This window comes from Vombatus ursinus, unplaced genomic scaffold (assembly GCF_900497805.2).
Source record: "Vombatus ursinus unplaced genomic scaffold, bare-nosed wombat genome assembly UNPS02014798.1, whole genome shotgun sequence".
NCBI lineage: Eukaryota > Metazoa > Chordata > Mammalia > Diprotodontia > Vombatidae > Vombatus > Vombatus ursinus.
In genome coordinates this window covers 82,692,716-82,718,898 of record NW_020954576.1, presented here as the reverse complement: position 1 = coordinate 82,718,898, position 26,183 = coordinate 82,692,716, and the positions used below count along the sequence as shown (strand labels likewise).

The 26,183-nt window shown below is 39.9% G+C and overlaps 1 protein-coding gene across 3 annotated transcripts in view; it reads right to left on the bottom strand.

The window, feature by feature from the left end:
- The window catches only part of LOC114049897 (sushi domain-containing protein 4-like), a 228,872-nt gene extending 203,113 nt beyond the window's left edge, over positions 1-25,759 (bottom strand). For all 3 annotated transcript variants that reach the window (XM_027871344.1, XM_027871345.1, XM_027871346.1), the window contains exons 1-2: positions 25,685-25,759; positions 24,601-24,801 (exon numbers count right to left, since the gene is read on the bottom strand). In XM_027871344.1, the coding sequence (XP_027727145.1) occupies positions 24,601-24,766 (166 nt within the window). In that variant the 5' untranslated portion in view covers positions 24,767-24,801; positions 25,685-25,759. The remainder of the gene's footprint in view (positions 1-24,600; positions 24,802-25,684) is intronic.
- Positions 25,760-26,183: the final 424 nt, after the last annotated feature.

Sequence of the window (26,183 nt, the reverse complement as noted above, 5' to 3'; positions counted from 1 at the left end):
CATTTAACATAAAGTTAACCTAGGGGTGTGCTGATAAATATTTAATAACTAGCTCTCTAAGAGGAAAAAATGACCAACAACACATTTTTAAGTTTAATCTGCATTATAAACATTTTCTCTATTTAGTCTAGGCAATCAACAAAACAATAAATCAAGCCCTGATTGGTAGCATTTGTCAATTTCTGAGGTACAAATGCTCATACTAAAAATTGAATAATCAGCTTCTGCACACCCCTGTGTTTTCTACAGGAAAACATGATCGAATTCCCAAGTGAGATGCCAGGAATATGTTCTACCTAATGCCCCTCCACCCCACTCTGGAGCTAAGACTGCTAGGTAAAGTAATGGGAACAGGGTCTCACCAAGTGCCATGCTATTAGGGCAGTAGTTTCAAAAGGTTAGTGAGCTAAAGAATGTAAGCTGGGAGGGGGCTCTGTTGAAAAGAGCCCTAGGTTGGTTCAACTCGGTATAGGAAAGAAAATGATGGTGCTTGGGTACCTCCATGGTTTCTCTTCCCATTTCCTGTCTCTTTCTTTTGGTTTTTCTTTGTGATGGTCCAGGGACTCCTGCCCATACAAACCTCACTTCTCCCATCTGCCTACCCTCAGCTCCTCACAAAGGACCTAGAAGGTCTATAACTAGCCTAAACTGTTCCTGGAACAAATTCAGCCTGGGGTTAGAATAACTGTATGGCAGCACAGAGGGCAGTCCCACTATCATTGTAGTCATACCTGATGGGGTTGGTCTACCTCACTTCCAATTTCCCACAGAGATTGGTGGAAGGAGGTAACAAGCCCTGGGAAAGCGGCACTATTATGACAAGACCTTGGGGGAGGAAGGGGTAGGGTGGTCATGGGCTATGGATCACCTCATAGTTCTGAGAATTCCATTGTGAGGCACAGAGATAACTACAACAAGAACAGTTGTTGTCCCCTCCCATGGTCACTGTTAGCAACCTGAGGAAAAGTCCCATTTGCCACTTACTAGTTATGACTCTAGATACTAGAGACAGACTATAAGTGCTAAAGGTACCCAGATGATGGGGCAGGCTAGGTGGCGCAGCAGTGGCTAGAGCACCAGCCCTGGAGTCAGGAGGATCTGAGTTCAAATCTGGCCTCAAACACATAACACTTAATAGCTGTGTGACTCTGGGCAAGTCATTTAACCCAATTGCCTCGCCAAAAAAAAAAAAAAAAATAAGGCAGAAGAGGTCAGGCTACAGGGATTAGGGGAGGCTTCTCAAAGGAAGTGGTATGTTTATGGAGCTCATGGGATCAGAAGATTTTCAAAGGAACTCATTTAGTTTAGGAGTTCTTGACCTGAGATTCATTAACTATTTTTTAAATTTTTGGATAACTTTTTTAATATAACTGGTTTCCTTTGCAATCCTATATATTTTATTTTATGCATTAAAAAGATTATTATGAGAAAAAGTCCATAGGCCTCATGAGACCATCAAAGGGATCTATGACAGACACACACACACACACACACACACACACACACACACACAAATAATGGTTAAGCATTCCTGATTTAGTCCAATGCTTCATTTTACAGATATGGAAACTGAAGGTCATTGGAGTGGATTGACTTGGTCAGTTGCACACAGGCAGAAAGTATCAGAATCAGGATATGAACTCACATCATCTAATGCTAAATTCTTATTAACTCTGCTTTCCTTAGTGCACCAACTTGAAGTCCACTTGGACCTTTGAGCGTACCTAAATCCAAGCACCAGGGTTTACAGAGAGATTGATTTTGGTTCAACATGTGGACATATATATCAGTAGAGCTTCCTTGTAGTGGATGGGGCTGTGGATGGGAGAGGGCTGAGTCGTCTGTCCCTTAAGGTCTTCAGGAAAGAGGCTGGACAACCGCTCATCAGGGATGTTATAGATGGGGTTCATGATTTAGGTAGAGGTTGGATTAGGTGACCATTGAGGTCTCTTCCAACTTGAAGTCCATCTCAGATTAGGAAATAAGCGTGGCATATTTGAATCTACTCTACATTCCCAAGAACATCATCCAGTTTGGTGATATCTCCTTCAGTGGGTAAATTGTTGAAGAGGATGACAAATGTTAGAGAGGAGAAGAAACATGAGGAATGAGACGTGTTAACTGACATGAACTCTTCAAAACTTAGCACGAGGCTCACTAAGTGAGAGGGGTAGATTTGATGACCTCTAGGATCCCTTAAACCTGATTCCAAATACTGGCTGGCCATATCCAGAATAAGACCAGCATCAATACTTGGAAGTCTTTTTATTACCCAATCCTTAAGCCCAAGTACACAAAATATGCCACTGGCAATGAGAGCAAAGGCATTTTGAAAGAAAGAGTCACTAAGTTATCTCCAGGTTTGGGTAAAAGTTCAGTATAACAATGATAAGCAGCACGTATATGTAGCACTTTGAGGCTTGCAGAGAACCTCATTTTATCCTCACAACAATCCTGTCAGGTAGAAGCTATTATTCTCTCTATTTTAGGGAAACTGAGGCAGAGAGAGGTTAAGTGACTTGCCCAGGGCCACATAGCTAGTAAGTGTCTAAGGTCAAATTTGAACTCAGGTCTTCTGGGCCACAGTTCTAACACATGATCTCAATTGAGTCACTGAGTCCCAGTTTCCTCCATCTCTCAGATGGGGGAAATACCTGCTCTGCTTAGCTCATGAGTTATCTGCCTACTTCACCAGTCTGCATGAAGATTGAATATAGGATGCTCACAAAGTAATAATAAATGTGAAGGAGGCTAAAAAAGACCCCCTTAAAATACAAACATTAAAATCTGATAACTTAGGACATTTACTGGATTTGATATCAGAGGTTCTGGGTTTGAATTTTGACTGTGTCACTTATTTAGTCTCTCTGGTCCACATTTTGGCCATCTGCAAAATGAATGGGTTGGTCTAGATGACCTTTAAAAATCTCATCCAGCTCTAAATCTGTTGGGGGCGTGCCTGGTCTTCTGACCCTATCTATCTCCTCTGACGCTTTGTAGAGCACTCTCAAATGTGAGCCATCATCGTCGTCATTACAGCTGTAGGCATAGACAGCATGGTACAGTGAAAAGAATTCTGGCCCTGAAATCGGAGGATCTGAGTTGAAATTCCACTTCTGATACTTGCTGGCCTTGTGACTATAGACCAGTCAAATAAGCTCTCTCAGCTTCAGCTTCTTCATCTTAAAATGAGAGTGGTGGCCTTGACGACCTCTGAAATCCCTTCCAACCCTAGCCGTATGAACCCATAAACTCCCCATTCATTTAGAATCAAAGATGTCGCCGGCCGCGCCTGAAAAATCCTACCGAGTCAGGTAAACTCGGGAGCGAGGCGGCGACACCCCAGCCATTTCATGTGCTTAAAAATTCCTAATAGAGTCATGTACCTCCACAGCACCTAAAATAAATTTCTAGCCTGCCTCATCTGTTTAACTTCCCTTTTCAGAGGCTTCTGTTCACACACAAAAGAAGCTAACTGGGCTTGGGCCAACAGCCATTGAGGGGCTCCTCTCAACCAGACAAGGACCTTCTCCAGCTTTAGACACAGGCATTCACTGAGCACCCAGGAACAGGGAGTGAGAGCAGATTGGCACAGTGTGTTCTGCGACGGAGCAGCTCTCCCAGCTGCCTAACATCACACTTTGCACAAATTAAGCTTTCATAAAGATCAAGACCCACATGTGGGGTGTCATTTACATGCTGTGGAGAAAATCCTTAGCTTCATTTGGTACAGAGGGAGGAGAGGCGAGAATAGCCCAAGGCACGGTACAGGGACTTTTCCTTCCAAGCTGGCAATAGCATAAATATTTGTGTTAATAAAATGCATCGTTTTCTAACAATGCCTCTTTTATCCCTCTCCCCCCAGCCTCCCATGAAGTGCCCAGAGGTGAGCAGTATTGGGCCTGATCTGCAGGGGCGGAAGCTGATTTGGCCACAGTGCTCAGAGCAATTGGGTGGAGAGGAAAGGGGGGCTGAGGCATCACTGACCACATCCTCAGGGATTAACTGGCGGCCTGGGAAGACTGAATTTGACATGTCATTCTGCCTTGCTCTTCCATTTGTAGGACTTGATAGCAGGATTGCCAACTGCTAAGGGCAAAATGACAAACATACAAATTACTAGGAAGATAAAGTCACCGGCAGGGTAAAGTCCACCTAATCTTTCCCATTTTGTTGTTGAATTGTTTCAGTCATATCCAACTTCCTATGACTCCCATTTCAGGTTTTTGTGGCAAAGATACTAGAGTATCTTTGCCATTTCCTTCTCCAGCTCATTTTATGGCAAATAGGATTAAGTGACTTGCCCAGGGTTACACAGCTAGTATCTGAGGCAGATTTGAATTCATGTCCTCCTGACTCCAGGGTCAGTGCTCTATCCACTGTGCCACTCCTTCCAAGCTTCTCAGGACGGGGCAATGCATCATTTTATGAGTGGCCGCCTCCCCTCTCTCCTTTGCTTGACGTTTCTTCTATTGACACCCGGAAAGATACATGAGAAGCATTCAAACTGTGCTGTGGCCAACTTTCAATTATTTGGATGAAAATGATCTTCTCTTCTAATAAATTATTTACAGTCAGATTTTGATCCTGAGTTTCATGCCCCACCAAAGCATCTACCCTGGCTATCTCAGTATTTTCAGCTCGCCTGCTTTTGCTCTCTCCAGACCACTGGACCTAATAAGATCATGCCCTCGGTGACCTAATGCACTCAGCTTTAGAACCAACACCCTAGGGTCATGCTGTCCTGATTGGGAGTCAGCCAAAGAAAATGTACATGGCCGCCAGATCTAACTGGTTCCAGACTCCAGGCCATAGTTCACATTTCATCTGACCATCTGTCCCATATATCTCTTTCCCATTCACCCAGCTGCCATGTTTTTCTTCCTTTCACCCCTTACCCCTTTCTATCCCCTGCTCTGAGAACAACAACAAAAACAATACTAACTAGTATTTAAATATAGTGCTTTAAGGTATACACAACACTTTACATATCATTTAATTTTATCCTCACAACAACACTGAGAAATCAATGTTATTATCCCCACTTTACATCTGAGGAGACTGAGGCTAAGAGGGGTTATATGACTTAAGAGTCATATAAGCAAGTAAGCATCTGAGGTAGGATTTGAACTCAGGTCTTCCTGACTCCAAGTCCAGAAAGTCATGTAATGATAATCAAATCAATACTTCCATTACTTCTGGAAAGGATTTGTCAATTGACTGCTCTATGGTATTACTCGCCATCTCTGTGGCTTTATAGTCAGTCAATGAGCATTTATTATCAATAGTCAATAAACCTATTATGTGCTAGGCACAGTGCTAAATGCTGAGGATACAAAGAATTGCAAAACAATCTAAAACACCCTTTCCTGGCCATCTTGCCTGTATTAGGGTAATCTCCCCCTTACTAGAATGTAATGCACCAATGATTCCACTCCTGCCCAAACAGAATCATGAAATTCAAAGAAATAGAATTGGAAATTGAGGGAATGCTCATCAATTGGGGAATGGCTGAACTAGTTGTAGGATATGATTGTGATGGAATACTATTGTGCTATAAGAAATGACAAGGGAGATGGTTTCAGAAAAATATAGGAAAACTTATATGAACTAATACAGAATGAAGTGAGCAGAACCAGGAGATCATCGTACACAGTAACAGCTATATTGTAATGATGATCAACCGTGAAAGACTCAGCTACTCTGATCACTACAATGACCCAAGACAATTCCAAAGGACTCATGATGAAATGATGCTATTCACCTCCAGGGAGAGACCTGATAAACTCTGAATGTAAGCTGAAGTGCAGTTTTCTCACTTTCCTTATTCTTCTTCCCTTTTTTATATAACATGACTAATATGGAAATATGTTTTACATGATTTCACTTGTATAACTGGTATCATATTGCTTTCCTCCTCAGAGGACAGGAGAGGGGTAAGAGGGAGGATGAGAATTTGGAACTTAAATTTTTTTTGGAAGACTTTAAAATATATAAATGTAATTTTACATTATATTTATAAATATACAATAATAATAATAATAATAATTAATTAATTGGCATTTTGGTCTTATGTCATTTGTTCTCTCCAGTACTAGGTGTAGGTAATAAATAATAATTTTTAAAGAGTTGGTATAGCTGACAAATTCATTATCCTACAATTAATGAGTTAATGAGCTTCTCTGAACTTGGACTGAATTCGGTCAATAGGCCTATATTCACAGTTTTTCTGGCTCAATTATAATCATGATGGCTGGTATTTGTATAACTCTTTAAGGTTTACAAAGTGCTTTACATATGGTAATTCATTTGATCCTCTTAATAATCATGTGAGTTAGTTGCTATTATTATTCCCATTTTACAGATGAGGAAACTGAGGCTTAGGGAGATAAAGTGACTTACACAGGGTCATACAACTACGTGTCTGAGGCTGAATTTGAATTTAGGTCTTTCCAAGGTCATGCCATTTGTCCTATCCACTGCACTGTCTAGCTGCTTCCAAAACTTCCAGATTTTATTATTTGCCACTACAGTTCTTAAGAACTCAGGGTTCTCAAAATCCTATTCTGCTAATAGGATTATTAGCATGCCATTGCTTCACTGGCATGAAGGTGACCCATGAGTCCCCACAGGTCAAAAACATAACTTCATATACCCAAAAAGATGGATGTAAATGATTTATTATTGCTACCACTGTTCCCCTTCATTAATACAGGCCTCTCTACTAGATGTAATCTCCGTGAGAGCAGTATGAATGACTAGCAGTCATCTCTCTAACCCAGAGATCCCACTGCTAGACATATACCACAAAGAGGACAAAGATAAAAAGAAAGGTCCAATATACACTAAATATTCACAGCAGTACTTTTTTTGTGTGGTAGCACAGAAAGAAAAACAGAGTAGATGCTCAGCAATTAAACGGGAACTAGATACTATTACTATAAGACACAATGAATATGAAGAACACAAGAAAGCTTAAGAAGATTTTTATGAACTGCTGAAAAGTGAATTAAGCAGAACCAGGAACACAATACAAACAATAACCACAATAAGAAATAGAATAAATTCTATAGAATATAGAACAATATAATAGAATAATAGAAATAGAAAAAAATAGAATAGAAAAAAAAAGCACAACAAAAAATCCAAGCTGAATGCTGTGAAATTACAATGATCAAACCAGATCCTAAAAAAGAGATGGGAAAATGCACCTCCCTTCCTTCTTTGTAGAGGAAGGGGATTATGTGTGGGGAACACTGCATACAACATCCAACTTGGGTTCTCCCTCTTTTTTATTTCTTGGGGTGTATTCTTTTGGGGAAAATGAAGGTAATGTAAAAACAAAGATATCAATATTTTTAAATGTACGTTATATATCCCTAGACCGGTGCTTTGCAAACAGTAGACATTTAATAAATGTTTGTTGAATAACTGAATTAATGAATGAATTAGAGCTGAATATATTAAGCTGATTTCTCTTTCCTATGACCTCATTACAGCACTTACTATCATTCGTCTGGCACTTAGCCTACAATGCTTCCTATTCTTCCTTTTGGGGATGAGTCAAGTCTTCACATTTGTATTATAAATTCCTTTAGGTTATTATTCATTTTTGTAATCTCAGAAAATGCAACTATCTACACTCTCCATAAAGGTTTGCTGATGATGATAATCCCACCCTGCATTTTATGTTGTTGTTCAGTTGTTTTTAGTCGTGTCCAAATCTTTGTGACCCCATTTGGGGTTTTCTTGGCAAAGATACTGGAGTGGTTTGCCATTTCCTTCTCCAGCTCATTTTACAGATGAGGAAACTGAAGCAAACAGGGTTAACTTATAAAAGGTCACATAGCTAGTAAATATCTGAAGCTGGATTTGAACTCAGGTTTTCCTAACTCCAGACCCATCACTCTATCCACCACACCACCTAGCTGCCACCCAGCACATTTTATGTAGCACTTCTCAGAAAAAAAAAATACTTTAAAATCTATTATCTTACTTATTCCTCCAAAAGACTTGATTCTTATTTTGCAGGAGAGGAAACGGAGTCACAGATTACATTCAGATGACACAGAAAGTTGTAAGCAGGAACTGAAACTCAAGTATCCTAGCTCCCAGGCCCTGTGCATTTTCCATTAGAGGATATCCCTCATCAACCTTCTGCTCCAGATTAATTCTGACATGAAATCAAAGCATCCCCAATATAACTCCTTCATTTGTTCCATAGACATTTATTGGGCAGTAAGTATCCAAAGGCACTGTGCTATGCACTGTGGGGGATACTCAAGTACAGATGACTGAGTCATCATCTAAAAATAATTGAGTGCCCTCTGTATGCACAGAATTAGACAAGTGCAGTGGTATATATACACCATGGTAACCTAGTCTACATGCTCTATTTTTTAATTGACCTGACAGTGTTTGTTCAGGTCTCTTGTGCATCCTTAGGACTATTTGTCTAACCAGATGAAGGACAACATTCTAGACAGGAGTTTTCCAGTACTACTTAACACAGTCATTACACTTTAAAAACTCATTCCTAATATCTAACTCTAAATACTCTGACTCAAACTTGAAAATGGACTCTGGGGATGGAATTGATAAAGTGAGAGTTTAAAGCAAATCCTGAAATTAGATTTTCTTTTAATAACAAAACAATGAAGGAGCAGCGGATACTGGTGAGATGACTCATTTAACTTTTCAGTGCCCAATGCTCAAAGACCAACACAACAGTTGTCAATCTATATCAGTAAAAGAAGTTTTCCTTCCCCCCCTACACACACACACACACACACACACATATAGTTCTTGACAACAGTGAAAATACAGGTCTAGACCCCAAAAAACCTGATGTTAAATTGTCTTTGACAATAACAATTAGAAAACGGATCTAAAGATAGATACTCCCTGATCATCTACAACATAATAGCATATTGCTTAAAAAAAAAAGTTTGTCTGTCACTCCTCACTCCCCCAACCCCCAAGATTTGCCAAATTCTTCTGTATTCATGGGCTTAGAGAACTTTGTAATTCTCATTCACATGTATTGGAAATCTGATCAACAGTATTCAAGTTCCATTTAATAACTTCTACTTTCAATATGCCTTTTTCTTCCATTTTCTTTTTTTTTTTAAATTTGTCACCATTGTACCCAATTCAACCACACATTTCTTTTTCAAGTGGAATTTTTCCAAAGAAATGAAGTTTTCTTTTCTTTGCTCTAATGTGGAAAATGGAATAGACTAGTACACTACCAACCTACTGGTTCTGTAACTCCCACACTAGTGATTCACAGAGACCTAAGAGTACTCAGTCCCAAATAGAAACATGAGACACCAAGTCAAACCATCATTTCCAAACAAATCTGTTCTTCCTTATCCTCTTTATTAAAAAGCTAAATTTATTGGAAAATAAATTTGAAGTTCATTATTTGTACAGATGACTGAGATTTGGGGTTTCTGCTTTTTCTTCTAAGAATCTTTCTTCCCTAGGGGCATGTACCCACTTACTCAATATAAACAGACAGATGCAGCTGCCATGACTATAACTTCATGATGTCCTCCCAAAATGTGTCTTAGGATCATTGCTATTGCTTCTGGAGCAGAATAATATGGGTTTTATCTAGTTAGTACATTCCCAAGTTCACTGTCACTTCCAAATAATTTCAAGAATTATTTTACTTCTCTGTTGCACACCGTTTACCTTATTTAAGATTAATAAAGCAATTACAATACTCTCAATTAAGAAGCTATTTTAAAATGCACTTTTAATTCCAGTTCATGTGTAACTCACTTAATTATTACTATTTGTTTTTCTTCTTGAGTGAATAATTTCTTCTCTCACAGCACCACAGCATGCTTATCTTAAGGAAGGGAAAATATTGGGGAAATTTTCCCCTAAACACTACAGCTTAAATCCATGTCACTCCTACCTAGCTGTCCTAAACTATAGACTAATATACTCATGTTTCTTGCCCCCACACAAGTCACTGAAGCATCTTGTTGCTAAAAAATTAACTGTTAGGGGGTAAAAAATCTACACTCACTCTGAGGATTTATAGCTAATTTAAGTGAAAAGCATCTCAAAAATCATTTTTCTCTTTTAGCTTTTGATGCCTGTTAACTCTTCTCTATTAATAAGATTAATAAGACATCTTTTTGAAACTAAGATATCAGTTACACTCTAAATGTTGTGAAAACAATTTAACAGTTGGCCTACCCTTTCCATACAATTTCTGTGAACCAATTTGAGCCCATGTTATAAAATTGTGTGCCATGAACAGGATCATAGAGGCTGAGGAAATAGGGAATGTAACCTGGGGATGAAGAAGGGCATGTAAGGGACTGACCATTTTCCACTAATAACCTTTGTCTCCTAGAGCAGGGGAGAGGTAGAATTATGAGATATTCAGTCTCCATTTCCTTTTCCCCAGAGGAGCAAGTGTCTGATACAGCAAATGGTCCTCTTATCATTCTCTTCCTTTTAGTTCCTGAAGTTCCTGTCATTATATGCCATTTTGGTTAGAGTGTTTTATGTACATGGGTAGATTCACAGATACAAAATATTTTCATTAATTATTATGAAATCAGCTGGGCCTTTGTTTTAAGGAAAACCTTGTGGCCACTCCACAAATGAAATCTGCTCCATCCTCTTCCTATTGAATTCTAGGCCTAATTCATTATCTATCTACAGAATCTGTCCAAGATATCATATGTCTAGATAAATAGATAGTCCAGAGAGTTAGTCTATCCATCCACATTTGGTCAATAAGCATTTTCATTTATTTGCGTCATTTTTTCTTGTGTGGATAGCTAAATTAGACTGTTGGAGCATACATGGATCTCATCTAGGAGGCTCTGTAATATTCCAAAAGTAATCAGCACAATGTTCATCTGAAAACAGAAGTCTCTGAAAGACCATGTCATCTAGAGGGAATCCCTCTTCCACTTGGATTCTGTTCTGTACATCTTCAAAGACAGTGACAAACATCTTTGATAAGCATGTCTTCCTGTTTTAAGCTTTGCTTGCTATTTTTAATTAGTCGGTTGGCAAAGCTCCTTGGAATAAAGGCTCATCTCCTTAACCCAATATTCTTCTGGTTTCATTGGTTGCTCCCCAAAAAGACAGACTAATCACATGGAGGTAAATAATGGACAACTTGAAAGCTCTACTGGTCTGTACACAATATCAGAAGACCTTGAGGAGGTGTTCTTAATCTACAATCCATGAGCTTTGTTTCTTTTTTTGATTATTATATTTTGATAACTATTAAATGATTGGTTTCCTTTGCAACCCTGTGTATTTATATTTATGCTTTTAAAAGCCCTTTTCTGAGAAGGGGTCCACAGGTATCACCTAATTGCCAAAGGAATCCATGACATCAAAAAGATTACAAACCCCCGATCTAAAAGAAGGCCCTCTGGACATTGGGTGGACTGAGTATGAATATTTATGAGAAGACATGGATTAGAATTGCCAGGAATGAAGCTTAAGTGGATTATGATCTACAACATTAAAAGAAGCATCTACATCTGAAGTATAAAATGAAAAGCTGGAATGTCTACAGCACTTCAAGGTTTCTATGTCACTTTGCATAGTTTTCTTATCTGATCCTCACAACAGCTCTGTGAGGTAAACGCTACCAGTATGATCATCCTATTTTACAGATAACTAACTTTTTATGCAAAATGAAGATTCAAGGTTTAGACCGAGATAAAATGAAAAGACAGGTATGAAAAAACTAACAATTATAGGTCATAGGGTTTGGTCCAGTGATTTTATTGGTATAGAGAACTTCTGTGTGAGAAAACTTCCTTTACCATTTCAGGTCCATAACTTCTCTGTAATTTATAATCTTAGAGACTTGCCTAGAGCAGAGGTGTCAAACACAGCCTGCAACACTCCCAACTAAGACTCCAAACAGATAAAAATGTAATTGGGAAATAGTTAACAAAATAAATAAAAATACAATAAAACATAGATAACATTACATTTTAAACAAAGTCAACATACAGCTGGTAAGAATCCATAAATATGGATTTTTGTTGTTGTTCAGTGGTTTTCAGTCGTGTCCAACTTCCCTTGACCCCATTTGGGGTTTTCTTGGCAAAGATACTGCAGTCATTTGCCATTTTCTTCTCCAGATAATTTTACAAATGAGGAAACTGAGGCAAACAAGATTAAGTGACTTGCCCAGGGTCACACAGCTAATAAGTGTCTGAGGTCAGATTTGAATATAGATCTTCCTGATCTCAGGACTTGCGCTCCATCCACTAAGCCACTGAGCTGCCCACGTATGGATTAGTAGCCCTGTTTCTATTTGAGTCTGATACAACTGGCCTAGAGCACTGAAAAATTGTGAACTTACCCAGAGTCACACAACCAATGTGGCCAAGGTAGGACTTGAACCCAGGTCTTCCTGGCTTCAAGGTTCAGCTCTCTTCTCCACGCTGCTTTGATTCAATAATGATAGCATTCCAAAAAGGAATTTACATCACTGGATTTATGTCACTGGAACTCCTAAAGCAAAAGCTGAATGACTACATGTCAGGTAGAAGGTACACCTCCTTTGAGGTACCTTCAAACTCTGAAACGCTATGATGCTATGATTTTTAGATTCCTAACAATAGCAAATCATATTACAGACCATTTTTTTGGCCACTGCATAGTTTTGCTTTTATTTAAAAACTTACTACAATTCCTAAAATTGTGACAGATTAAAAATTTTTCCCATTTTTCTCCCCAGTCTTTTTGTGGTTAGCAACATTGCCTGAAGAAATGATATCCTGAGGGAGTTTTCTAATAAGCAGCCTTTCCCTCAATAAGATGTTCAGTCCACCTTCAAGTATTTAGAGCCATTACAGGAAGTTATTTTTTTCCTTTTTAAAAAAAATTGATTTAAAAAGTTGTATCTAAGCAGTGTGTGTGTATTTTTCAGTATATTACCAAGTACACTCATGATTCCTCTTTGACATATTTTCAAGCCACAAAAGAGAAAGCCCCTCAACTCTTTGTTACTCTCTCTCTGTCTATCTAATTCAGATAAACATAGCCACAGCCATTTGTTCAACAATTCACTTAGGGATATTGTTTGCATGTGAGTTTATTTTATCGCAAGATATACAAATAAACATGAGGGAGAAAAGGGAACACCTAAAACATCTCTTTTCTCACTTGATTCTTCATTATTTCTCATTTATTTCTTCAATATTTCTCATTTGCATTGGTAAGTAATATGTTTATACAATATATAATATAATAGTAAGATAATAAGGCCCATAAAACAGACCAGGATTTGATTTTTATAAGGTAGTGTTAGCCTTCACTAGTGAACTTTCATGAAATAATGTTTTGGCCACAAGCAAAAGCAAGGTACAAATTCAGGTACAAACAGAGTCACCAAACTCCTACAATGAATGAATCTGTGAAATTTCACACTACACGTGGAAGGCACTAGGATCACAGATGTACATCTAGAAGAGCCCGAAGGGGCCATCAAATCCAACCTCCTCATTTTATACAAGAAGAAACTGAAGCCCAAGGAAATTAAGGATCTCTTCCAAGGTTACACAGATAAGAAGAGTCAGAGATGGGATTAGAACCCAGGTCCTCACTAGGTTACAACAGAAGTCTGGCTTCCATAAGGATTATGGCATTTTGGCCTTTTTGCGGAGTTTTCTAATGCACCTTAAAACCAAGAAGAATCTAAAAAGAGGATTTCCCCACCATCAGTGATTCTCCAATTTTTCCCTGACACTTGGTGAGACTAGAGATTTGTAGATTGCATATGAAACCATTCTAATGTTGCCAAGGGCTTTCAGAGTTCATCCTACAACTAGATGCAAAGGTTTTTGTGGGTTTTTTCCTGCCTCTTTGGAGAAATTCAACTCTTTAGTCTATAGATTGTATCTTTGTTTACAGTTTGAATAAAGTATAGCTTGAGATTTAAGTTTTTCAGTGAAGTGATAAATGAAAAGTCTCCACTCATTAACAAGAAAACTTGTTTAAGTAAAGCTCTTTTGGACTATTCTGAGTACACACAGATCAAATAAAACAGCAATGCCCTTGCTTTTAAGAACTTAGCCACCATCAGTTCTTTAAACTTGTTTAGTCATGCTGATAGAAAAAAAAACCCCAAAACACCTATAGACAGAGGTTTTCCCTGAGTTAAAGATACAAAGCTAGAAAAAGGAAAGCCAGGAAATTTATAGACTTGAAGCTGAAAGTGACCTCCCAGATCATCTAGTCCAACACCTCTTTGTTGTTCGTCGTCCTTCATACTTGAAGAGGACCAATGACATCATGATGTGGGGGTCAAGGGAAATCGCATTCAACTGTGGCTGATCCTGTGTCACTTAAACCCCATTGCCTGACCCAAAAACAAACAAACAAACAAACAAACAAACAACTGTGGCTGATCAGTCCAGTATGAGCTTAGGAGACTTTACTACAGGTGGGGCACAAAGAGTCCGTTTGAACATTTGGGATGATGATGTCTCTAGATGTGCACAACTCATATTATCTTTGTGCTATCCTACTTTGCTCGTAAAGCATAGCATTTTCTTTGATGTGGGTCCAGCACACTGGGCAGTTCTGTGCCACCTTCTCCCATGTCTCACAATCTACAGTAAAGTTCTTCAGATAGTCTAACACTTCTACCCAAATCATGAACACCATCAACAACATTTCTGACAATGAGGTGGTCATCCATTCCCAACTTGTATATCCTGAGAGATGGATAACTCACTACCCACCCCATACATACACTTAGCCCAGTCTACTTTAGGAAAACTCGAATTGTTAGGAACTCTCTTCCTCAGGTTGAGCCAAAAATCTACCTTGTGATAGGACCATCCCCCATTTCCTCACAATAGGGATTAGTTTTCCCTAAAAGATAACAAAACTGTCATTGTGTTCCTCCTGAGTATTCTCTTCTCTAGACTAAACATGCCCAGAGACTTCAATGTACCCTCATTCAACATGAACTCAAGGTCCTTCACCATCCCAGTTGTCCTCCTCTGGACACTCACCCAATTAACAATATCCTTTTTAAATTATGGTGATGTAACTGAACTGAACACAATATTCCAGATGAGGCCCAACAGACTGAAAAATAGCACAAAGTCAAGAAGACTTGGTCTAAGTAATACCTCTTATGCATACTGGATATAGGACCTTAGAGAAGTCTCTCAGTCCCCCATACAACTCTCAAAGACTTTAAGTTGTAGGGCAGCTGCAGATTTGCATCGGTAAAAAGAATTTCTCATACTAATGAAACACAGGTTCCCAAGTCCTATGAGGTGGGAAGGGGAATGTGGTAGCCCCCTATTCCAGTCTGGATCATTTTAGATCCTGAATCTGTTACCCACTATTAACTTTACTACCAACTTTGCATCATCTACAAATTTTATAAGCATTCTATCTACACCTTCATATTACCACCATCATCATATTATATAGTGCTTTCAAGCTTACACATCATGAAATGCATGATTTCATTTGATCCTTACAACAAACTTGTAAGGTTGGCACCATGTGTATGAAGGGTATGGATAACTACCAGACCTGTGATTTCACTGGTACAGGAAACCCTCAGATAAGGAAATTCCCTCTATCAAAGCAAGTCAGTACCTGCTCTGCAACTTACAGTCTTAGAGAATTTCATAGAATACTATGAGGTTAGTTCAGCATCAAGAGACAGAAAAAGAAATTCCACTTAAAATAACTGTAGACAATATAAAATATTTGGGAGTCTACCTGCCAAGACAAACCCAGGAGCTATATGAACACAACTATAAAAGGCTTCTCGCACAAACCAAGTCAAATCTAAACAACTGGGAAAATATTAATTGCTCATGGGTAGGCCAAACCAATATAATAAAAATGAAAATGACAATCCTACGTAAGTTAACCTATTTATTCAGTGCCACACCAATTAAACTATCAAAAATTATTTTTATAGAGCTAGAAAAAATAATAAAATTCATCTGGAAGAATAAAAGCTCAAGGACATCATGGGAATCAATGAAAAAAAAATGCAAAAGAAGGTGGTCTAAGGTGGTCTAGCATTACCAGATCTCAAATTGTATTACAAAGTGGTAATTATCAAAATAATTTGGTACTGGTTAGGAAGTACAGTGGTAGATCAGTGGAACAGATTATCTACAAATTACATTGTAGTAAATGACCATGGTAATCTAGTACATAATAAACCCAAAGATCCAAGTTTCTGGAACAAAAATTCATTATTTGACAAAAACTGATGGGAAAAAGTATGGCAGAAACTTGGTATAGACCAGCATCTCACACTGTATACCAAGATAAAGTCAAAATGGGTACATGATATATACATAAAAGGTGATACCATAAGCAAATTAACACAGCATGGAATAGTTTATGTCAGATTTATGGGTAAGGGAAGAATTTAGGATATAGAGAAGATATAGAGAACATTACAAGATGTAAAATAGATAATTTTGATTATATAAAAATTAAAAAGTTTTTGCACAAACAAAACCAATGCAACCAAAATTATAAGGAAAGCTGAAAACTGGGCAGGGGGGGATTTTGCAGCAAGTATCTCTGATGAAGGCCTCATTTCTCAAATGGAAAACTGAGCCAAATTTATAAAAATACACTTGATAAATGGTCAAAGGATATGAACAGGCAGTTTTCAGACAAAGAAATCAAAACTATTTATAGTCATATGCAAAAATGCTCTAAATCACTAATGATCAGAGAAATGAAAATTAAAACTCTGAGGTACCACCTCATACCTATCAGATTGGCTAATATGACCAAAAAGGAAAATGTTGAATGTTGGAGGGGATATGGGGAAACTGGGACACTAATGTACTGTTGGTTGAGTTGTGAACTGATCCAACCATTCTGGAGAGCAATTTGGAACTATGCCCAAAGGGCTATAAAACTGTACACACTCTTTGATCCAACAATACCACTGCAAGATCTATATCCCAAGACATCCCAAAAGGGAAAAGGACCTATTTGTACAAAAAATATTCATAGCAGCTCTTTTTGTGGTAGCTAAGAATTGAAAATCAAAGGGATGCTCATCAATTAGGGGATGGCTAAACAATCTGTGGTATATGATTGTAATGGAATATTATTGTGCTATAAGAAATGACAAGCAGGATGATTTCAGAAAAACCTGGAAAGACTTACATGAACTGATGGAGAAGTGAAGAGAACCAGAACATTGTACACAGTAATAGCAATATTGTTGGATGAAGAACTGTGAATGACTTAGCTATTCTCATCAATACAATGATGCAAAACAATTCCAAAGGACTAATGATGAAGCACACTATTGGCCTCCAGAGAAAGAACTGACATTGATTGAATACAAACAGAAGCATGCTATTTTTCACTTTCTTTCATTTTTTTTCTTTGAGTCTTCTTGTACAAAATGACTAATATGGAAATGTTTTACATAATTGCATATGTATTACCTATATCTGATTGCTTACCATATCAGGGAGGAGGAAAGGGAGGGAGGGAGGGATAGAATTTGGAATTCAAAACTTTAAACAAAAATGTTAAAAATTGGGGAAAAAATAAAATATAATAATAAAAAAAAGATACAATAAGAGTTAAAAAAAAAAAAGAATACTATGAGGTTAAGTGGTTTGCCCACAGTGAAAACAGTCAGTATGGGTCAGAAGCTGGACTTGTACCCAGGTCTTACTAGCCCCAAGACAAGCTCTCCATTCACTATATTGTGTTACTATTATTCCCATTTTGGTTAAGAGACTTTCAATAGTCATACAGCTCATACGTGTCAAAGGCAGGATTTCAATGTAGGTCTTTTAGATTCCAAGCTCAGCACTCTTATTATCTAAATCACTGATTAAGATGTTAAACAGCAGAGGACCAAGGGCGGATCCTTGAGGTATCCTACTAGAAACCCTTCCTTAAGGCTACATAGATCACAATTATCTTTTTTTTAGCCTGACAGTTCAACTAGTTCAGAACACATTCGACTTAACAGTACTATTATCCAGTCCATTTATCTCTACATGTTCACAACAATAGAATGCAAGACTTTTTCAAAGATCTTCCTGAAATCCAGATATCTGTGGTACTATCCTGACCTAGTAATTTGTTAAAAGGCCCGGTCACCTGGCCTACTGGCCAAAGCAATGGGGCCTAGACCTGTAATTTCACTAGTATGGGGAATTTCCAGGAGATAAAAATGCCTCTATTAATGTAAGTTAACACTTTCTCTGCAACTTGTAGTCTTAGAGAGCTGCCTAGATTATCGACGGGTTAAGTGACTTGCCCAAGGTCACAAAGCCAGTATGTGTTGGAGCAGGAACTGAAACCAGCTCTTCCTGGTTTCAAGACTGGTTCTCTCTGTGCTGTGCCATGTTTCATTTCTTTATTGCCACTATTTATTGTACTTGTGTGGCAACTGTTTTCTCTTCCTGGGACTGGTAATAAAGCCCAAAGTAGATGGAGGACAGACAGGTGGGTACCACCACAACCCAAGGTATGCTAATGAGCTTTCAGAATCTCCTCCCATTGGCTCTCTTTGTGGCCAAGTTCTTTGCTCATCTTTTCTAAGACAATGATAGACTACTGCTTCTGAACCTCAGGCAAAAGAACTGATGACGTTCTAGCATATAAGTATCCTGAGGATGCTAGCAGCCATTCTATACCACCCTGAGAGATGGTTTACTTTTAGTATGACATGGCCTCCTAAATTCTTAAATGCCAGCTTAATGGATAGGGCATTAACTTTGGAATCAGGAATACCAGGGTTCAAATGTTGCCTCTGAGACATATTAGCTGTGTGACTATGGGTAAGTTGCTTAACCTCTCTGAGAATCAATTTCCTCATCTCTAAAATAGGGATTTAAAAAAGAAAAGACTTTGAAGACCTATCTCACAGTGTTGTTGTAAAAATTAGAGGCAGGGATGTCAAACTCAAATAGAAACAGATCCCTGCAGCCATATTCTGACTTAGAAAACAACAAATTAACATGATCTATGCTACACTGTATTTTTATTTATTTTGTTTAACATTTCCCAATTACATTTTAATCTACTTCAAGGTACTCAGAAGCGTCTGCAGTCACCTCTGCATTGAAGTAGTCTGCAAACCTTAAAGCACAATGGTGGCAGCTAGGGGGCACCCTGGATAGAGTACTAGATTTGGAGTCAGTGAACCCTGAGTTCAAATGTAGCCTCAGATACTTACTAGGTGCAGGACCCTGGACAAGTCATTTAATCTCTGTCTCTTATCTATAAAATGGGAATAATAATAGTACCTATATCCCAAGATTATTGTCAGGATCAAATGAGATAATGTATAAATAGCCCTAAACCTTAAAGCATTCTATTCCTGTTAGCTACTGTCATTATGTAAATGTTGATAATAATTTTTAAACTAGCTTCTCCTCACTTAACAAAAGAACACTGGGAGAAACCTACCCACACATAAACTCAGGTTGATAAAAGCTACCCTAAGGTTGAAATCTATGGAACCTGAGGGAAAATTTCCTTTTTTCTTTTTTTTTTTTTTTTGGTCTCAACATTCTTTCCATTTCTCCCTCTCTGATTCAGGTTCTTGCTATAGTACTTGAATTGAGCATCTGCTTTTCTTTTCCTAGATGAAGCTATTATATATCCACTATTGTTGAGTTTGGGGGTTTTCTTCCCTGAAAGCAGTCAAAAACGAAAATCCCAAGTTAAGAATAGATTATCTATTAAATATGCACCTTTTGGTCATAGGAAGTCTTGCCTGCTGGGGCCTGGTATACTGTTTTGTGAATTACCTCCAGGTTGGACACTGGACCAAATTTGTTCAGGTCTGTATCATAGCAAGGCATTTACATGTCCTGGACTGAGTCAATATTCCTCCCCACCAGACCCCTGCATTTGAAAACTGCCCCCCCCACCCCATGTGTAGCAGCATTCCCAAGGCCTTGAGCCTTTACTATAAACACATTAAACAAAATAAATATGTATGTGTCATGGAGAGCATAATTTTCTGACATTAAAAATGTGCATTTCTAAAAAGGTACTATTACAAGTATCCCTTGTTGTGCTCCTCCTGTTGTCCCGTGCTGTAGGAAGTTATCTCCCTTGCCTGCCACCAGTCCCAGCTGTGCTTCAGGCTCAATGTCTGTTTTCCATTTAGATTGAGTTGGGGAACTGAGCAACATGATATCAGGAATACTGGGGTCCCCGAAACCAAGTGTGCACTGGTTCTTTCTTCATAAAAACTTTGGGATTATTTTTATGGCCCTGGGACCAGGCTCAAAATGTCTTCCCTAAGTCTTGTCAGATACGATAGGTAAGATTGATCTCTACAGGAACTCCCAAATTGTTGGCTTGAAGAAGAACCCAATTACAATGACTATGCTACTAGTGAAGACATTCTCAGCCTGCAAGAGCTTAAGAAGAAATGGAGCTGAAACTTCCTCCAAAGTGAACAGACCAAAAGGAGTTCTCTGAAACCAGGATATAAAAATGGGAGGTGATGCACTACAGCATTCTTTTAAAGTTTCTAGATACTTTCTTTTATTGCCTGCCTCCATGGGAAGATAGGGATCAAACATATTCTTTACAGATTTCAAAGATGTCTAACATCAGAGCTAATATAACACTCTCTCGATAGTACCTTAAAAACTCTGAAGGGGACTGGGTTTGAATTCGGGCTCTGCTATTTATTATCTTAGAGGCAAGTTATTAAACTTCCGAGCCTAGTTTCCTCATCTGTGAAATAAACAGACTGGGCTAGATGACCTTCAAGGTCCCTACCAGCTCAGAATCATGGACTTTTGAGAGTTGGAAGGACCTTCAGTAATAGATCCAAGGAATGGTCAAAAAATAGACCCAACAATTCCATCAAGACCTCTGTTTGAAGACCTCCAAGGAAGAGGAGCTACCACTTCTCCAAATATTCCATACTACTAGTGGACAGCTCTAATAGTTAGGAAGTTTTTCCTGACACCAATCCTCAATTGGCTTCTTTGTTACCATTGCTCCTGGTTCTGCCTTCTGGGGCCAAAGAGAAGAAGTCTAATCCCTCTTCCATATGACAGTACTTCCAACACCTGAAGCTAGCTATCATGCTCCCCACCCCACAATGAAACTTCTCTTTTCCAGGATAATCATGCCCAGGGACTTCAACCCAATCTTCATATGATGGGGTCTCAAGTTCCTGCAACTTCTGGTTGCCTTTCTCTACATGCTCTCCAGTTTATCAAGGTCCTTCTTAAACTGCAGTGCCCAGAACTGAATGCAATACTCCAGATGAAGTCTCATGACAGCAAACAAGAAGATTATCACTTCCAATGTTCCAAGAATATTCCTTATTCTTGGAAGTCATTGCCTTTTTAATACAGCCCAGAATTGAATTCGCTCCAAATTCTATGAAACCAATCAAATGGATGCTCTGGCAATGATACTATATGGGCCCTCTGTCTTTGAGGGCTGCTAGGTGGTACAGTGGATAAGAGTACTGGCCTTATAATTAAGAAGACTCATCTTCATGAGTTCAAATCCATTCTCAGACACTTACTAGCTTTACGACCCTTCACAAGTTACTTAACCTTGTTTGCCTCAGTTTCTTCAACTGTAAAATGAGCTGAAGAAGAAAATGGCAAACCACTCCAGTATCTTTGCCAAGAAAACCCTGAATGGGGTCATGAAGAGTCAGACCTGAATAAATAACAATTTCTGCCTTTGAATCCTAAAGGCTCTCTTTTCTTAAACTTCTCACTTTATGAAGAACATGATCTGAGGACAACTGAAAGACAATTGGCTGAATCCTTATTAACACATATCTATGTTAATTATAACTCATATTTATGTGGTGCTTTAAAGTGAACACAGAACTTTTCTTACAACAAGCTTATGAGATAGATACTGCCTTCTTTCACCTCAGAGAGGTTAAGGGTGGGACCTGAGCATGATCACACAACTAGTAAATTGGAAGTCATTGCCTTTTTAATACAGCCCAGAATTGAATTCGCTCCAAATTCTATGAAACCAATCAAATGGATGTTCTGGCAATGATACTCTATGTCAGAGACAATATCATAAAGACTTAATGTTTGAGAGGACTTACAGGTCATCTTGTCCTCAATTCACAGAGAGCGAAACTGAGTGCCAAAAAGACTTACCCAGAATCCCAAGTTTAGATTTGAACTCAAATCTCCTGATCCCAAGTCCAGCACTCCACAGTCTACTATGAAACAGAAATGGACTAGCGAGAAAGCAGAGTATGTTTCATTTGGGAGAAGGGAATGGAAGAAGTGAGGCTGGGGAAGAAAGGGAAAAAAGAAGATAAACTGATTTAAAAAAAAAAAGTGAAATGTCCTCTGCCATTCAAAGCCCAGCTCAAACCAACTGCTTTTTACTCACAAAACATTATTAGATACTTGGGCTACAAAGAAGTGCCTTGATCCAAAAGGAATTTGAATTGTATCGTCTATGACCATGCCCTATCCTGATGATCTGCTGTTGTGAAATTTTGACTTTGCTCAACATAAGCAGGAGGTCTATCCTCACCCAAAGCATTTTTATGGAAACAAAATCACGCATACAAACACTCAAAAATGTTTTCCTTACAAAGTTTCTCCACCAAGGACGAAGGAAGGTTGACATTGATACTGATTGACAAGGAAAGAGCAGGACTTGGAAAGCAACATAACTTATATGGTAGTCAAATATAACCAGATACGCATATTCATAGCAAGTTTCTTTAAACTCACAGGGGTCATCTGTAGTCATCCTGATCTATATCTAGACACTGGACCCAGATGGCTCCAGAAGAAAGAGTGAGGCTTTGCACAGCCCGTCCTCACTCAAATCCCACATCACTCCCCTGATGTCACAGTCCTCTTGGAGAGAGAAGGACAAACAACAACCACAACAACTTTACACTCACAACTCAGGATCTCAAATGCAATGTCTGAACTTTCAATTTGTCTGTGATAATAACTTCATTTTTTATTTTCCTCCTCTCCCTCCCCCAACTTTTTTCTTCCTTTAAGGAAGATAGAATGGGGAGAGTTTCATTGACACCAATTTTTCTGTTCTCAACATTGAACTCTCCTGAGGTTATATGGTTGGAAAGAATTTTTTTAGAGATTTGCTTACTGCAATCAAGACTCTTCCAAACCAGCAGCAATTTACTAATGTCAACAGTATTTAAGCTAAAGAAACACATCCCTTTTCATCACTTTAATTTTCCATATCAAAAAGCCTGTAGAATAAATGTGGGATGGACAGCAATGATGGACCAAGTAACAACCTTGGAGGTTTCTAAAACTCTGACAAGGACTTTGTTCTGTCTTCTACTAATGCAACCAAAAGATGTTCCCTCTTCAAGAACCAAATATATCTTAGATTAGAAACATATGAAACTGAGGCTATTAATATAATTTCCACTAATTTCTACCTCACAGAAGGGCCCTTGATTTGTTATGCTTTCTTTCATTGCAAATCTTCTGAGTTTATTTTGTTGGAAAGTATTTTTTCAACATTTGCTTATTGCAATCAAGACTTTTCCCAACCAACAGTAATTTACTAATGTTAACAGCACATAAGCTAAAGAAACACATCCCCCCCACTCCCCTCTTCCTTAACTTTTCCATATCAAAAAGCCTGTAGAGTGAATGTGAGATGAATTGCTATGATGAACAAGGTAAGACCCTCAGCGTTCTAAAACTGTAAAAAGGACTTTTTTCTGTCTTCTACTAATGCAACCAAAAGACATTCCCTCTTCAAGAACCAAATATGCCTTAGATTAGAAACATATGAAACTGAGGTTATTAATATAATTTCTACTAATTTCTACCTTACAGAAGGACCCTTGACGTGCTATGCTTTCTTTCACTGAAAATCAGAAATGAGAAATCCTGGCAAAGCAGTTTATTAGACACATCTCTACACAAACAGCCCTTTCAAACCTGAAGAAACATAAAGCAAAAGACTAACTTTCCTTCCAAGACGATTTTTAGGCAATTATGTCACACGTTTTGAGCCTAATTTCCAATTTGCCCCCTCTGGGTAGCCATAACAGCACATGCCTAAATCTTCAGTGATGAAATATTGGAGCCCTCTCAGTTGAAGACTGCCACTGGTAACCGAAATCCACAATCATTCATACTAAGCTACCCAGCACTTTCCTCTCTCTCCCAACCCCCAAGGATAGTGAACTAGTAATGGATGCCTGTTGAAGTGATTAGGATATTGAGGGAAGTGTTTTGGGAGGGGAGGTTTCAGTTTGATTCTCCAGAAAAGCTGGGGTGTTGCTGTCGGAAAGCTCCTGTCTCAATGTGGGTGTATTTGTGTCGGGCAATAAGTAAAAGGATAGGCATTTTTCAGTAAGCTGGAACGTGCGTTTGAAGGAGGGTGGTCTCTGGCTTTATGCTGGGGGCTTTCTTTTCTAAGCATATGAATGTAGATGGGGTATAAAGGAAAGAGAGGGCACAAGAGGAGGAGAAGGGTCTCTTAGTACCCCCTTGAGATTGAAAGTGAGGGTGGGGAGGCCCCATCTACCCTGCCAGAGACTCTCCTTCTAGTGCTGTCCCGTCTCCCTTCACATTGTCACACGAGGAAGTCACTCACCACCCGTGAGCTGTGCAGGGCCAAAGCACAGCGCTAGCTGAAACCACAAAACCACTGCGAAGAGTCTCGGGGGGAACTGATGCTGGGGCTGCTGCTGCTGCTGCTGCTGCTGCTGCTGCTGCTCTAGAAATGCATCTCCACTGCTCGGGTTCATTCCATGATACATCTTTTATCCACAGAGGGCATCCGGCTTGCAAGAGTCTGTAACAAGAGGCGGAATACAAAAATACCCCGAGCTCGTTCAGGGCACTCTCCTCTCCAGCTCCCGCTAAGCCGGAGCGCCCCCTTTCCATGTTCAGCACCCTGGGCCCTCCCCCTCCCCACTTCATCCTATCTCACCCCCTCTTTCCATTGTGCAATAACGACACTCACTGAGGTCCGGAGAGTGCCAATCTCTGGGATGCTCTTCTAGTGAAAGAGTAATGGAGGTGTGGGAGGGCAGGGATTTAATGCAAATCTGTGTTGCACCCGTCCCTGCAATTCAGCAGTTACGACCCTGCCAGGAAAGTATGAAGCCTCTCAGGGTCTCCTGGCTAACACGATACTTTTTTTCTTCCCCCTTTAGGCCTATACATTTCACTCTTAAGAATATCCCAGTGTGGCACTGGATTCCTGCAGCTAGTTCTCAGTTTATTTCCCTCCCAGGGATCAGAAGGTGTCCTACTGCACAGTCTTCTGGAGATATCCCCCGCGCTGTCACATTCAGCGGGGGCGGGGGGGGGGTGAATACCAAAACATTCTTTCCCTCCTCACGCCCCTTCTCCCGGATGGGGATGCCCTTTTCTGCCTGGAAATGTTACCTGTGGGTTTCATGCACGCAGCTCTCCTTCCCCCCTACTCCTGCACTTCCTCCTCCTCCTCCTCCTCTTCCTTCTCCCCCCCAAGCTTAACCCGCATCTGTGCACGACCTCTGCTGCTGCGGGAGCGAGACGAAAGCCGCAGCCGCAGCAGCAGCAGCAGCAGCAGCAGCAGCTCCAACCTTCCCACCGCCCGCCCCTTCTTTTCCCTCCCCGCTTCCCCCAAGCCCGCACAAGAGGGAATGACAAACACAGCGCGCACCCGAGGCGCTCGCGCTCCCCCATACCTGTGTCCGCGAGCGCGCGGCGGCAGCACAAACAGAGGAAGATGAACCCGGTCTGGGGCAGAGGGGCGGGGGAGTTGGAACCGGAGGAGGACGGACACGCGCCGTCCTCCTGCCCCCTCTTCCCCTCCCCTCCTCGGGCGCGTGCACACGTACCCACAGACGGAACTGGAGCTGGAGCTGGAGCTGGAGCTGGAGCTGGAGCTGCAGCGGGGGCGGGAGGGTCGCAGCCCGGGACCAATGAGAAGGCTGCGCGCCTGCACCTGTCCTGTGCACTATCCGCTTTTCCGCCGCTCCCACACACGTGTGCTGCCTCCACTCCCCCCACCCATCCTCTCCCTCTTCCCCGCCCCTGGCTGCGCGCGTGCTTAAGTGCCAGCCGCGGGTGCAGCCGCCGCTGCCACTACCTAGCGTACTCTGGTGCCCCCAGTGCACAGCTCTGGAGGGAGGGAGATTTCTTGCGCTGCTCCAAACCGCGGTGGTTGGCTTTGCACATCACCCT